At 45.5% G+C, this 15,480-nt stretch overlaps 1 protein-coding gene across 2 annotated transcripts; it reads left to right on the forward strand.

Annotated features, from left to right (window-relative positions):
• The first annotated feature begins 1,497 nt into the window (after nucleotides 1–1,497).
• On the forward strand, nucleotides 1,498–14,489 carry tasorb (transcription activation suppressor b). 2 transcript variants are annotated; one of them, XM_069526923.1, is made up of 22 exons: nucleotides 1,498–1,945; nucleotides 3,386–3,531; nucleotides 3,871–3,963; nucleotides 4,051–4,123; nucleotides 4,566–4,657; nucleotides 4,746–4,880; nucleotides 5,004–5,128; nucleotides 5,244–5,275; nucleotides 5,684–5,789; nucleotides 6,551–6,654; nucleotides 6,853–6,962; nucleotides 7,348–7,420; nucleotides 7,544–7,618; nucleotides 7,798–8,622; nucleotides 9,273–9,583; nucleotides 9,672–10,622; nucleotides 11,142–11,264; nucleotides 11,545–11,704; nucleotides 11,797–11,905; nucleotides 12,021–12,199; nucleotides 12,391–12,525; nucleotides 12,742–14,489. In XM_069526923.1, the coding sequence occupies exons 1-22, from the start codon at nucleotides 1,642–1,644 to the stop codon at nucleotides 13,962–13,964; spliced, it is 5,484 nt and encodes a 1,827-aa protein (XP_069383024.1). In that variant the 5' UTR covers nucleotides 1,498–1,641; the 3' UTR covers nucleotides 13,965–14,489. The 2 variants fall into 2 exon arrangements, with proteins under 2 accessions (XP_069383024.1, XP_069383025.1); XM_069526924.1 differs by having other exon boundaries at nucleotides 12,745–14,489.
• The last annotated feature ends 991 nt before the right edge of the window (nucleotides 14,490–15,480 follow it).

The raw sequence follows: 15,480 nt of genomic DNA on the forward strand, positions 1-15,480 counted from the left end.
CCACTGTTGCATTATTAAACATCATTATTCAACTCTTTGACAGGTCCTCTCCATTCTGCAGCTGCTGGTGGGACAAGCCTATTGTGTGGATATACCACCCACCCAAGGGTGCACCGCTAGTGGGGGCAACAGTGAACCAGGATCCTATCAACTGTTTGCGGGGGGCTTTTGGAGAGGGGCAACTATGAACTATGAAACCTTTTCTGAAGTTTAAGGGAAATATAGACACCACTCACGTGTCATCATCACTGACTTCCCCTCAGCAGAGCAGTTTACCTTGAGAGACAAGGTAATGCGGAGAATGATTCTGAACCATGGTTATGATGTTAAATGCAGCTTGGACTGTCCCCATGGCAACAGTTAAAATGATTATGCTCCTTGGGGTGAGAAAAATGCAATCAAAGACTTGAATACAGGAGGACCAGTGGAGTAACACCTTCTTTCAAGGTTTGGCATGCGTCTCCGTGTCTCTGCTCGACTACACTGACCATGGCTCCCTCTGCACCCAACTTAAGGAAACATTGGAGGAACAGGGGCCAGAGATCTGTCCTAAGTTTATTTTTTGATCTTTCAGCAAAAGTGTATTTTCACCTTGTGCAATTTTTTGACTTTGTAACACTCAAGAAATGCAAATAGCCTAAAGCACCAAGTCGCCTGCGGATGAAGAGCTCCTCAGTCACATGCTCTTGAGAGCCTAGCTTTCATCAACTCACATTCCTCCCAGGCTGAAGATTAAACAGACACTACTGTTTGCAACATGTAAACCAAACATACAAAACACATATTTACACTTTTCACAGACTGTTTAACTATTGTCTGGTCATGTACAAGACTTGTGTACTTTATTCCTCTCAATAATATACGTAAATAATATATTAATTCTACTATACGTAGCTACAGTGACATTTTACCTCCTTGTTTAAACATTTATCATGATGTCATTACTGTCATTGTTTTACACTCAGTCTAAATTCCATCTATTTAATATAGTTAATCGGTTGATTGATGTATTATATTAAAAAAATCAATGAAAGTACAAAACCAGGGTGCAACTTTTTTTTACAACGCAGGAATAATTTCTGTGTTTGTCTTCACCTAGTGGTAGACTGGAGTATTACACGAGTGGTATTTGCATCTACAAGGTTTTAAACTTCACAGTGTGACTGTAACTTGTCAGCTACTCGTCATCTGAGTAACCAGGGCCTCAAGGTAGAGTTATAAAAATAAAGGTGATTCATATAGAATAAGATGTCGACATGTAGAGTACTTCTGTACAATAAGGGCAGTCAGAGCTGGATGTTACATATTTGGCTGCATCATACATGTTACTCTATCTGTATGTGGTTAAACAGTTTCCACTTCCTCTACATGTGATGTCATGTATGTTTGCACCAGGCACCACATGGTCATAATAACCCATCACATTTGTCCCCAGTTGTCGCAGTACCCGTCTGGGCCTCTGGGTGGCGCGGATTCTCTCGTATGTAAACATAGTGACGGCAGCGTTTTGCAGTGGTGGAGAAGAACGTGTACGTCATTTTCACAATGGCGGAGGCTGGGTGAGGAGGAGAGAGTGTGTGTGAAGCGGCGCTGCGATCGTTGGTGCTACATCGCCCGTAAGACGTGCACGGTGCCCGGAAAATGGCCCTGAACCCCAGCGCGGCGGGGAGGAAGGACCCGGAACGCGCCGGGGCCGCCGGACTCCACCCGGACGGCGGCGAGCCCCAGAAGAATTCAACCGCCACCTCGGCCCCGGCCAACCAAAATGGCGATCAGGCTGGATGTGGAGACGGTGTAATGCCCGAGCAAGAAGCCCCTGAGCGGCGGAGGAGCGCACCGACGGACGCCCGGAGCTTCAGCGGCTCTCCCTCGCCGGGCCCGAGACCGAGCGAGGAGCTGCCACGGAGAAATTTCCAAATCCCGAGGAAGGCGAGAGAACGGAAAGGTGGTGCCCACATATCGCTGCTCTTCTCAACAGAGCCCTACTGTCTTTTCATAATTCTGCTGCTGCATGTTGCTAGCCTGTTAGCTAGCTGGCCCCTACAGCTGGTTTATTAGATTTGACCCAAACGTCCAGCGGTGATTTTTAGGCTGCAATTAGATTAGCGTCATGCGGGTGGAGCTCAGGAGACAGTGGATCCATGTAGCGGGAGTAGTTTCAGCAGACACGGGGCTCATGTCCCCCCACCCCCCCTCAGTCACCGAGGTTGAGACCGACCGGGTGAAAGCTCACATTATCAGGTTCCTCCACCTTCTCCCTGGACCGTGATCGGGTTGAGCTGCAGCCGGAGGAAGGAGTTGTGTAGCAGCCATCACCTGACAACATGTGGGTGTCATTGACCTCAGTGAAGGGCATGGATTCATCCCCCCCACGTGCCTATAGAACACGGTTTCACTGTACCACGACATGTTTAATGCAAACTAAGGCTGTCCACCACCTGTCCCTGCCTGATGTCACAGGTACTAAGAGAGCCCCTCACCACAACATCCCACAATGCACTTCTCCCTGCTGCCTCCTGCCCTGACTCTCAGAGAAGTAGAAGTACCATCAGCAAAGTGCCTGATGAACAGCAGTTGTCACAAACCTTGCTGTGACACATCAGTAGCCGATGTCGCTCCCAAAAAGCCAGACACCACTTCCCCATTCACTTGCAGTTGAGATGAGACAGGTGCACAGTGTGTGGGCAGCTTGTCCAGCAGCAGGTTTGATGCACAAGCTGCCCTGGGTGTAAACCTGAGGAGTGTGAGACAGACCTGGCTGTGTGTGTGTCTCTGGTCTGACATGTTTACTCAGTGTTGCGCCACAGCTCGAGGCCGACGCTACACCCAGGTGTCCAGTAGTGATGGTTTGGCTTCTTTGCATGTGATTTGGTTGAGACAATAAACCTCATGGAAATAAAGGCACATGTGAAGCTCGGTCCCATGTGCAGTGGTTTGTTGTAATGGCTTCCTGCTCACTGTTGTGGATAAGAGCTTTTACAGTCTTTGTAACTTTCTCCTTCTCAAAGTGCTGCTGTGACGACCCGGCTGTACCTGATAAGACACAGGTTACAATATGAGATGACACCTGTTCTTTGCAGCTATGCTGAGCTGTAAAGACGGTGAATTCACTCCAGCTCACATCACGTCCTCCTGCACCTGATATTTCTTTTCTACAATATCATAAAGCTCAGTTGTTGAGCTGAAACACAGAACATGTCCTCTCTCTGCCTAAGAAAGAACCATATACTGTATATATATATATCTATCTTCACGCAAGATTACCTTATACATGAGAGGAGTGGTGTTATTTGCCTGATGCTGTGGCCGGCTCCTGCTGGTTAACTTTGCACATGCACACATGTGATACAGATGCTAATCCACTGATCTCCCTCACTCTTTGCAGGCTTGTACAACTTTCTGCGGCCTGATAGTCGGGAGTTCGAGGACCTCGTGAAGATTTTGTCATCGTTTTATTTGGACTCATCATCACGAGCAGCCTTCTCCTACTCCAAGGCCAGGCTCATCTACAACGAACTGCTGGAGAAGGAGGTTGGTCGTTGTCTCCCTGTACCCCTCAAATGTCAACATTACAGCATTTCAGCTTCTCCCTCTTTCTATTCATGATATGTTTTTGTAGGTTGAAACAAACATTGTGAAATCACAACCAGCTAAGATGTTAAAACAACGCAGCAGTGTTTTAATTCCACAAGTGCTCTAGTGGCTCATGCAACAGGAAACACCACACGCAGAGTACAGGCTTTTATAAATATTTTCATAATGTGGTCTTCCAAGTTGGATAGTCTACCAGAGTCGTGTATACAAGTGCTTAGACTTTGTGAGCTTCAGACGGCTGTAACTCATTGACTTTCTATACTTATCATGTGCCAGTTCATCGAGAAGCGCCGAGAGATGAAGCAGGAGGGGCGGACGGAACAAGAATTGACTGAGTCGTACTGTTTCCTTTTTCCAGACAAAGCAAAGGTGAGCCCGTCTGATAAACTGTTCTCTTGTAGATGTTGGACAAGTTACAGAAGATTGTGAACTTTGTGTGCTCTGTTGTTTGTATAGCTCCATTGGATCTGCGAGAAGGGTCTGTCTGTTGGACACTCCAAGATTACTACACTTGGAAATCCTTCAGTGGGTGAGTAGGTTTCTTGAATGCTGCTTTGGAGACTATTTTCCAACCTGAATAGAAGTCGATTGAAGATTTTTTACTGTGCTCATGACAGTAATGAGTATTTCCTGCCTTATTTGTTTCTGCACCTGAAGATGTCAAGTCTTATATTTTCACCTGATGAAATTGGCTCATCAACAGCCAGAAATGTCTCTGGCCAACTGTAGGAAATAAACAGTATATCTTTACTGTCTCCTTACAGTATAAACAACCATTTAGCAGCAATCAACATATACTGTTATGGTTTGAGTTTCAGAGCGAGAACATGTGGTGCTGTCATAAGACCACTTTCCTTTTCAAGTAAATGGGAAATGGTCTCAGGCTTCACAGGACCTCACTGTGTATTTTCATGGAGTTTAATGATCACAGTGCTTGTCCTCTAGTCTTATCTCTTATCTTGTCATTGTAGGTGTTTATCTCTCCAAATATTCAGATTTATTACAAATCAACCCTTTTGAAGTGGGCTCATCTGGAGACATGGTCATTTTTAAAGTCATGAGGGTACGTCTGCTTCTTTAATTGTGTTAAAATGTCAGATTTTTGAAATTCTTGTGGGACTTGAAGGCAACCCGTATGTCTTGTCTCTCAGGGCCGAATAAAGCACATCCACGAGAACATGCCTAAGAATGCAATGGAGCCCACACCCAAGTTTGACTGTAACTTGTCGAAAAGTGCCAACAGGGTAACATCTCTGCTGTCCTACAGGGCCTTTGAGCTCACACAGGTAAGAGCTGCGTCTGTCCCATTCACATTTTAAATGTATTGTGTATGTATTTTATAAAAACTATCATTTCTTTGTTTTTAATGACCCCCTCTCTCTCTCTCTCTCTCTCTCTCTGTGTTTTAGCAATATTTTTATGAGTTTGCATTTGATGAGATCAAGGCTCGACCCAGGCACGTGTGCCCCTACGCTGTGGTTTCCTTTAAGTACATAGGCAAAGAGGCTGCTGCGACTCCTATGACTGCACACAGGTACATGTTCCTGCAGCAAATGAGGAAACGCTCAAACGGTTGAGAGCTTGGCAAGACGTGAGCTACATCTGTGTTCTGTGTTTGTAAACAGGCCTTTTCTTTCTCCCCTTAACAGGTTTAATGCAATTTCCCCTGAAGGAAGTAAAGGTACAACGTTTTTTTCATATAATTGTCAAATATGTAAACAATATCTCTTTGTATTCTTTAATTGTTGTCATGTCCGTGTAAACTAGGATATGTATGATATGTATGGACATTTCACACCAGTTGCATAAAACGCTGCTGCAGGTTGGCACCTGGATCTTAAACAACTGCTCCCATGTTAATCAGTATCACGGTGTGACTTCTTTAACTTAACACTTGGACTAGCCACTTAAAGAAGAGTGCGACACGACCAAAATATCAAAATTCAATGAAACAGCCAGTTGGAAAAATGTAAAGAGGAGTATGTGTGAAATGTTTTTTCCTTTGTAAAACCAGCAGTAGTTAGGAGTTATGAAATAGTTATGAAAAGCTTTCTCTGACCTTTGACATGTTCTGTCGACACTCTTGCAGGGAAGAACTGCTACACTGTGTGGAGTGGTCCACTACTGAACAAGGGTCAGGAGTTATTCCCAATCTGTTTACGATCGTCTTCGCGCCCCTACCTTCCTTTCAAACTGTGAGTATACATTTAAGCCGTTTTCAGTCATGACCTCCCGATAAAATCCAGAGAATTGGCTACGGAGTTTACCCAGAGTCCGCCTTTCACAAGTGCACGACACAGCGGGAGGTTTTCTGCACAGAAGTACACAACAGCACCAAATCCTCCAGGTTATTCAGGTTAGAGATGGAGCAGCTGGAAGTGACGTATTAACTCCGCTGCGTGGATGTTTACAGCACCTCAACATCTTCACTAGCACTTATCAGCACAAACTCTCCTGAAATCTTCGGTGTCTTCTATGTGTGTGCCTTTTCACTGGGAGGTATTCATCAATCCACCCACATGCTCGCGGTGAATCCAGCGGGGATCACCTGCTGTGTCCACACATCGACTTCTCTTGGATTTCTTCGGACTTTATACTAGGACGTCAGGTGGATAAAGTCTGTAGAAACCGCGGAGCGTCTCACTCGGACATTTGCGTTCACACATACACTTCCTCCGGAGGAACTGCGGAGTCCAGTGCATGTCTGAAAGCAGCTCTAGTGTCTCGCATAATTCTTTGCATCTCTAGAAAACATCCACCGTGCTACTAGAACTTCTCTGTTAATCATTAGACACATCTTACCTCAAAAGACTTACGCGCTGAGCTATAACACTACATTAATCTTGTTGAGGTGAGAAGGGGAGAATAGAAAGCACTTGTATATTATACAGACAAGTTTTTTTCAGGAATTGATTATGATTTGCTCTCTGATATATCTCTGTGTGCTCTGCTGCAGGCCTGAGAAGCTGGAGATGAATCGGGGCATGCAGTTAGAGCAGGTGAAGCGAAAGATTCCCTCTGTGCTCTTTTCTTGGGACACCTACAGAGCATCACGGGAAGGTCAGTCCAGACCACACGTCTATATCTATAATTAAATGGTAGAAAAATGCCCTGGGCGTCTGGGCGGTACTGCATTACTTGAAATTCAATTTATAAAGCTTTTCTAAGTAAGGAGTTTGCAGTATTTCACCTAAAACTCAGCACAGAGATTCTAACAAGATATAAGTTGTTTTCTAATTTACTTTTATTTGTCTGCAGTATTGAAGTGTGGGATGTCCTGCAGCCTGTTTGAGGTGGTGGATGGAAAAGGCAAACCGACCAACGGCAGCCTGGCAGCGCTGGTCAACAAACTGGAGAGAGACAGAATGGTGAGTCACTCATTACCTGTGATCTACCAGTTTATCACACTTGAAATTCCTAAAAATACATAACCAGTTCACATCTAATCAACAAAATGAACTAAGTCCTGAATTCACAGTTGCAGGATGTCCAGTATCCCTCCAAAGAAAATACTTCTCTCTCAGAGAACAGGATCATAATCACATTTGTAACATTTAGTGTTATTTTGTTGCTTTTGTAGGAACAATATGGGAAAACAGACAACTTTCATACTGTAGATATAAACAAATAAATAAAGCTGGAAATGTCGTACACAAGTACACAAACCTGTCAAACATTACACTGACATTCTTATCGCTCACACAATGATACACCCTGGTGTTTCTGAGTGAAGTGTCTCCTCTCGTGACTCAGGTGCTGGTGAAGTCCTTGTTTGACCGGGGCTTTCTCTTCCTGCTCTCTTCAGCTCAGATGGTTGAGTCCAAAGGTACTTAAGTGTTTTTTTCTATCCTTTACTTTCATGATTCTCAGTTGTATCAGCCGAACACCTACTTTTTGCCTTTAGTGAAAGATCAGCTTCAAAAGAAAGTGGCTGTTTGTTTTTTTCTAGAGCGGTGGGGGCGGACTGAGAAAAACCTGCAAGCATTATTCATCTTTCAGGAATCAAGGACGGTTGTTAAATATTGTAAGTATTTTTCACCATCTGACCAAGATCCTTTCCAACATCTGCATGAAACAGAAAACAGTTCCTCACTTCTTCCCACTGAAACCTGAGCTGCTGTTATGACTTCTATTAAGCACCTGTCTCTAAACACCTATTATGTGGTTGGACATCTTGACACTGACACGTGTCCTTTATTTCAGCATCCAGACTGTTTGAGCCAGAGCTGCTGACAGCGGAGCCTCAGCCCGCCCACCTGTCCTCCACGGAGCCCTTCATCCCCGCTCTGCACTACTCGCTGTTCAAGCTGCGGCCTAACCCAGGCAAGGACCTTAGCGCCGGGGTGGAGCGGCAGGCCACCGATTACCTTACGCGCATGGATTCGGGTACGGTGCGGCCGTTCATTCTGCCCGACTACAAATGTAACATGGATGATCGAATCAACCCGCTCCCGGTGCCCAGACCCAAATTTAACATGGATGCCATGCTTCGCTCTTATGTGCACAACCCTGCCAACTATATGTTACCCCTGAACAAGGCAAAGGACATCATGGAGAGAATACGAAACCCTGTACCTGTACCCGTACCCACACCCACACCCGTTCAAGCCCCAGTGGAATACAGCCCTGTGTCTGACTGGGGTGGCTCGGACAGGGGCTCGGACAGGGCAGAGAGACCCCCGGAGAGGCCAGCCCAGGAGAAACCACCACAAGACAGCAGCAGACGGCGGCCTGGGTTGGCCCATTCAAACGGAGCCCAGTTGCAGCACAAGCCCCACGTTGACTCTCAGCCTCAGCCCCAGAGGTTACGGTTGTCCCAGAATGAGTATGACAAACACAAGATGAAGCAGCTGCTCAAGTTGATTCAGCTTCATAAGAAAGCACTAATAAAAGACCCTGAGAAGGAAAGGGAAGAGGACGGAACCTGGGACGCCAACAATTTGAAGAGGAAGTTTGAGGGAGATGAGAGTGGAGGCATAAACAAACACCAGCGTACTGATCCGCTGAGCAACGGGGAGCCCAGTCAAGGTGAGGAGGGCTGCAGGGGTTTGTGTAACTTGATTTTAATCACATCTGGGTGCAGAACAAAGAGATCAGGCACACTGGTGTCTGAGTAGCTGGGGGCACTGGCCAGGTGCTCCCAGTTAACTTAATGGCACCAAATCCAGCTCATAAAGGAGCTGGAAGACAGAACGAGACACACAAGTCCCCGGCTCTGGGGTCTTCACAAAAGTGTAATGTAATCTTTGGTTTTTAAGAATTTCCTTCTACTTCCTCATAAGTTCAGTTTCTCTGAAATACTGATTATTGCATTAGTTCCACAACACAGGCTGATTAGTTTCAGTAATTCAGTTGAAAACAAAAAAACACTGCTACCCATTGGCACCATATCAATAACCCTGGTGCATTAGCTTACACCACAGTAAAATTACTTGTTTATTTGATTATAAACACTTTGGTGTCAAGGTGGTTGCATTTTTATTGCTAATCCATGCAACTGCAGAACACTAGAAGCTGAAATAATCAATGCTCTTATGTTTGTGTCAGTCTGCACCTCGAGCAGTATTTTAACTCTTTTCAAATGAACAGCTATGCATACCTGTCTTTAAAATCCCTGTAACATACAGAAAACCTTGGCTTCGTTATACGAATCAAATGAATTGTTTGTGTCCTACCAGGCATCCAAGCCGGTGAGATGGGAGATGAAGGTGGACACGGTGACAATCTGACAGCTGTAATGGAAAGCATGGGCATCTATGACACTGATCTGAGGGCCCGTGGCAACGCCAACACCTCAGCGGTCAACGAGACGCAGCGCCTCCTCAAGATCCTGCTGGCCACTCTCAACAAAGCCGTGGCTCAGGGTTCAGTGTCTGTGCAGGTAAATCACGGTGAACCGTCGACGGGTTCAGGCAGCGGGGAGCCTTCTATTCCTGACCCGGATTTTAGGAAACAACTTGAGCCAGCCTTGCAAACAAACTACACAGAGGTGAGACTGTTGTTTTGGAATATTTTAACATGTATTTAATACGTGCATAGACCTGAAAATAACCAATGCTGGTGTTTTCTTTGCTCAGGAGGACATGGACTGTAGCCCTGGAAGTCCGTTCAGCGTCGGCTCCCCGCTAGAGCAAGCTCACACCTCAGATAACCCGACATGGGTTCTCCCCGTCAATGAAGGTACCTCGAAGCAGACAGTTAACACAGACCTCTCCCCTTTTCCTGGGCTGAGGCCTGAGCCGGAGGCCGTGAGAGCGACAGACAGTCAGCCAGAGCTGAAGACGCCTGCAGTTGTGGAAGTAAAAAAGGCAGCTGCAGCTACCACATTACCAGTTTTAGAGGAGGTTCCCTTCAGGCCCTCCATCAGCCTGGACACCATCCTTAACCAGGAAATTCATAGTCTCACTTCTGACATTAAGAACATTATGCAGACTAACCACATCTGCTATACCTCGCAGCTACCACCACGGTTGGTTCCACGCGGCTGCTGGTTACCCAACAGCTGCTTCTCAGACTTTATCGCATCCTTCGTCTCCCCTGTCCCCACTCAGGGACACGTCAAAGCACTATGTGAGATGATGGACAAGTTGATCCCAGCCCCACCTGCTCCCTCGAAGGTCACTTCTCCACCTCCCCCAGTAACAACGTCTAATCTTACAACACCACCCCCTGCCCCAATCCAGACTTCCAAAACTAAAGCGGAGTCCCCCCTGTCCAAGAGCACCCCCTCCTCCCAGAGTGATAAAATGGGCTCTATCAAAGAACCTGCATCCACAAAAGCTAAATCAGAAGTCGCCTCAACAGAGTTGGGGGGAGAAGTTTATTCTCCCTCTCTAACCACAACAGACTCTCCAGACGCTAACTCCCAAAACCCAAGCCTGCTTGCTGGCAGCCTCATTGGTCAGCTGAAGCCTGAGGTTTTCAGCAGTCTGGTGGAGATCTTTAAGGACGTCACGAAGAATACGGTGAAATTCTACATTCACTCTAGTGACGAGGGGGAGGAGAGAACTGTGTGCAAGGAGATAAAGGTAAAGGTTTAAATGATGACTTTAAATTGCTTGTTTCACCCAGTTGAAAATGCAGAGATATAACATTTATATATTAAAAAAAAATCTTCACAATTTTATTTGACAAATGACCTTAACATTTATTAGATTGTAAAAATGACTCCTATAATTTTCTGTGGCTAAAATTGTTAAAACATGACTTTAAATCATTTACTGCCTATTAACCATGCATGACTTTTCTTACTTATTCTTATTCTATAGATTTATTCAGGATCATGTTTTCTTTTTAGTATTCCAGCCAATAAGCCTTCCCATTATTCTGCTGTATATCATTTCACTTGCGTACACAAGTGAACACACGGATCGACACAAGGGAAATGTGAAAGGCCACACTAGCTCCCCTCTGTCACTATGTGTTCAGTGTCTCGGGGCTCTGCGCTCTCTGCATCTGTCAGTCAGTCAGCACTTGTATGCATAAGAGAGGAGGACATGTTCATCTGTCTGTCCCTAACAATTACATCTCTCCTGTCTGGCACGAAGGAGTACTTGAAAAGTCTTGGCAACAGCGAGTGCAGCCCGCAAACGTTTCTGGAAAACAGCGGCAGTTTAGACAAGCTCCTCATCATCATTCAGAACGAGGACATCGCTGCGCACGTGCACAAGGTAGGAAGACCTCCTGTCACCCCTCTTCATAGTACATCACCTTCTCCCCAGTTTGTAATTCAGATGACTTGGCACCAGCAGATCTTGGCAGTTATCACACATAAAAATTAAAATGTTTTATTCATTTTTTACGTCTGCCCCAGGGTATTGTCCTATTTGCTATGTTTAATTTAATTACAGCATTATTTGCATGTTGTGTCAGGGTGTAAATAAAACACGAAACACAAGTTCAACTGATAAAAAAGGTCTATAAAACTAACAAAAGCTTTTCACCCTTTAGATCCCGGCTCTGGTGTCGTTAAAGAAGTTGCCTTCAGTGAGTTTTGCTGGAGTGGACACTCTGGACGATGTCAAGAATCACACTTACAATGAGCTCTTTGTGTCTGGAGGCTTCATGGTGTCTGACGAGTTTGTCCTAAACCCCGACCTTATCACGCAGGGTAAGTTTTACTTTTCTCTGTGGGAGCCGTGCCAGTTGGTGGAAATATTAACCGGATGATACTTCAGAGCTTACGTTGCCTGTTTTCTCCAGATCGGTTACAGGGGCTGCTGAAGTTCTTGGAAGAGCAGAGCTCCCCTGAACACCCCTGGCAGTGGAAGGTGCACTGCAAGTCCCAGAAGAAGCTGAAAGAGCTGGGGAGGTCAGTATCTCTGGAGATTTCCCAGAATTATCACATCAAAATGATTCTAGGCCATATTCAGGTGTGAGGAAACATCGCAACACTGTATGGATCTACTTTTGTGCTTTTCTTAAAGGTTAAACACCAACGCCATGGGGCTTCTGAACCTCCTGACAGCTTATCAGAAGAAGCACCTAGTGGAGTTCCTCCCTTATCACGAGTGTGACACTCAGTCGCGTCAGGCTCCTGATCTGGAATGTCTGATCAAACTCCAAGCGCAGCACACACAGCAACGGCACCTTATCTTCCTCACTGGTATCTTCATCCTAATCATTGTTAACTTCATCCTCTCACATTTTATCTGACGCTAGCAAAAGAAAATGTGTGTTTAGGGTTCAGATGTTTGAGTGAGATGTTTTCTTCCCACATGCATTCTGGTTGAATAAATAATATACTTGATTATTATGTGATATTAAAGTATTTATTGTTGTGATGTGTTTTTACAGAGAGGCCATTTGAGATGTTTCTCCAGTTTTCCAGAAATGGAATAGTAATTGCAAGCATTGATGATGTAATGAGCGGATTCCACAGTCTGATTGGCTCCATTAATCAGAATGAGCTTCCGACGCCGCCCTCTACTGGTGGGTATCAGCAGCAGCAGCACTTAACACAAAACACTGGATTTCGTGACATTTCGCTGTAGTGTAATTGCTTTGCTAAATTGCCTTCTGTCCTATACAGTTAGCAGCAGAGTTTTTTTCAACACAAAGCTGTAAATGCATCTGCTGATAATGCAATTCTTTCTGCTTTTCTCTCTCTCTCACCCTCACCCTCTCTGCTGACTCCTTCTCTCGCAGTAGTGAATGATGAGTGTGTGGAGGAGGAAGACATGTCATTAGACTCTGATGATGGTGATGAGCCACCCACTATAGCCGATTCTGCAGAGCAGAACCAGATAGGAGAGAAGAAAAAGCCTCCGCAGCCGCCGCCACCAAATATGGAGGAGTTTCGTCCTCCGCTCCCAGACCAGCAGGTCACGCCTGAGAGAACTCCGACGCTGTCTGAGTACAGTGCTCTCAAAACCGCCATCTCTCAGTTCAAAGCCACCAACCAGATAGGTATAGGCTCTTCAGACATTGGCAGCTTGTCACCAGGAGGTTTTCCTGTGAATCCCCACCAGAGCTTCCTGTGTCCCTCAGCCTCGTGGTCATCCTACACTGGCTCTTCAAGCTACGCTGCCTCCCCAGCCTACCCAGCCTCGCCCTGCAGCACCACCCAGGAACAGGAGTATCGCACTACAGCTCCTGCCACGATCCCAACTCCCCCTGTCATGGCCACAGCAGGACCTCTTGCCAACCTGGCGTCCCTCCCCATGGAGGTCAAACCTCCCCCTCCACCTCATCTCATGATGCTTGGTCACACATATGGCTCGGACACTGGCGGAGCTGGGGTGACTGGGAACTCTCCACACACCACCTCCATCCCTTACACAAACCATTGCGACACAACCCAGCCAGTTTACATTGCTGGGACTCCCTCACAACATGACAGGACAGTCAGTGGACCTGGGGAGGGAGTGTGGGGCACTGCAGGGACTAGCACTTGTGAGAGTGGCAGTGGCCAGGGCGTAGTCACATCAGGACTGTTGGACTCAAGTGGGCTCCCTAAGAGCGGGGAAGCCCTTGGAGGCAGCACCCCTGCTAGTCAAGGGAACAGGACTCAGGTGAATTGCACTGACAACCTTGGATCCTCTGTGGGAATTCCCACAGTGGCCACCAGGGGGGGGTCAGTAGTCAGACCTAAGCTGCCTCCACATCCAATGTGTGCAGTTGGCTATGGGAGTATAGGTGGCATCCCTGGACAGATGGACCATGGGCCTATGCGGGGTGCAATGGGTCCTGGTTCTTTAGGGAGCTATCGAGGGAGAGGAATCCCACCAGGACTTTGGACTCGTCCAGGACGAGGACATGATCGGGGGGGCGGAGGTGGTCCCTGCTCCTGGGGTTACCCAGCAGGCAGGGGCAGGGCACAGGATTACTACTCGGACTACACATACTCTCACAATTATGCCCCTGAATAGACAATCAACGTGACCAGAGGGGCAACACAAACACCATACTCCAGAGACTTCTAGAGCTGGCTGAATGTACATATTTCCTTGTCATAAAAACATTGATTTAAATCCGTAAATAAAGCTCCTGGTTTTCTACGTGAAATAAAAATTGATACAGGCAGTGCCGAGTGTCCTACTGTCGTGTAAACTGTACGTACACTCTTTCCATGTGAGCTATTTGAGACCCTGTTCAAACCACTATATTTATATTTGCCAACAAATGTTAATGGCCTTCCAACTTCTGAATTTTTCATATTTTTTTTTCAGTTTGTCCCAGTTTTGAAGCGGTTTGTGAACATGGGGAAAGGCTGATATTTTTTTAAGGAAAAAAAAACTGGTGAATTAAATTTCACTTTTGCTGTTGGTTTTCTTTTTATTTTATTTTACATATTTGGTTGTCCAAAAATCTATTAAAATAAACCATTTCAAATCTCCTTTGTGTGACAGGTTTGATGACAGTGTCAAGCAAACCTATTAAAAATATAAATCGCAGCTGTCTTCCTGTCCTTTCACTCAAACTCCACATTTTCCTCAGCTACCTACAATCTGTTTGTCCGGTGTGAAGATGGATAACTTCACCTAAAATGGCAGTAAAATGGGGAATATGCAAAACAAAAAATGCATTAAATAAAATGAGGAACTTGACCTATTGTCTGAATCCACAGGTCATATTTTTCTGAGAAACTTAAGCGGTGTTGGAGCACATATTAAAAACCAGATGTCTGAACAAGTATATTTAAAAATGGGCTATTAAATACTGAGGAAAAGCTCATTTTCTGCCCGTGACAGCAGGCGCTCCACTCTGCAGTAGGAATCTGTTAAATCTGTTTCCTGCAGCAGTGCATGATTGCGTGTAGAGAGCAGTTAGGAGAGAACACAGCACTTAAAACCTTTGGAGACTCCATGCTGAGTGCCACTGGCCCTCAAACTGTACCACTATTGAGAGAATCATTAGGTGGGTTGATGTCCCCTCTGTGGTGGTCTATCATTTTGTTTCTTTACATCAATGGAGGTTCTGAGGGAGAGAAACACCAGATGGCGCCATTTCCTCTTGATTTGGAAAATAGGTTAACACTAATCTCCAGAGCCTCCTATCCAGTTGTGCAGTAGTTTTGCCATGGTGATTTTTGAGACTGAAAATATGTTTCCCCATTAAATCAATTGTAGCTAAGACACATGACGCAAAACCTTATTTATATGGGAGAGGTTTATCGAGCAAGAACGTTTTATTCAGAAATACCAAACACAGCACACATGAATATACTCCTGGAAGCTGACCACCACAAATACTGTCTTGGCAGCTCCACCACTGCAGTGTGATGGTTAGTTGTGATAAAAAATCCTCAAAAGTGTTAATATGATACAAATAAAATATGAAAAATACAGAGTAAATACACCCAGATTAAGGATGGTGTGTATATTCTATATATTGTGTCATAATATTTGGACTTTTCTGCCAAATAAGAGCGTATCAAAGTAAATT

Source organism: Paralichthys olivaceus, chromosome 6 (assembly GCF_024713975.1).
Source record: "Paralichthys olivaceus isolate ysfri-2021 chromosome 6, ASM2471397v2, whole genome shotgun sequence".
Classification (NCBI taxonomy): domain Eukaryota; kingdom Metazoa; phylum Chordata; class Actinopteri; order Pleuronectiformes; family Paralichthyidae; genus Paralichthys; species Paralichthys olivaceus.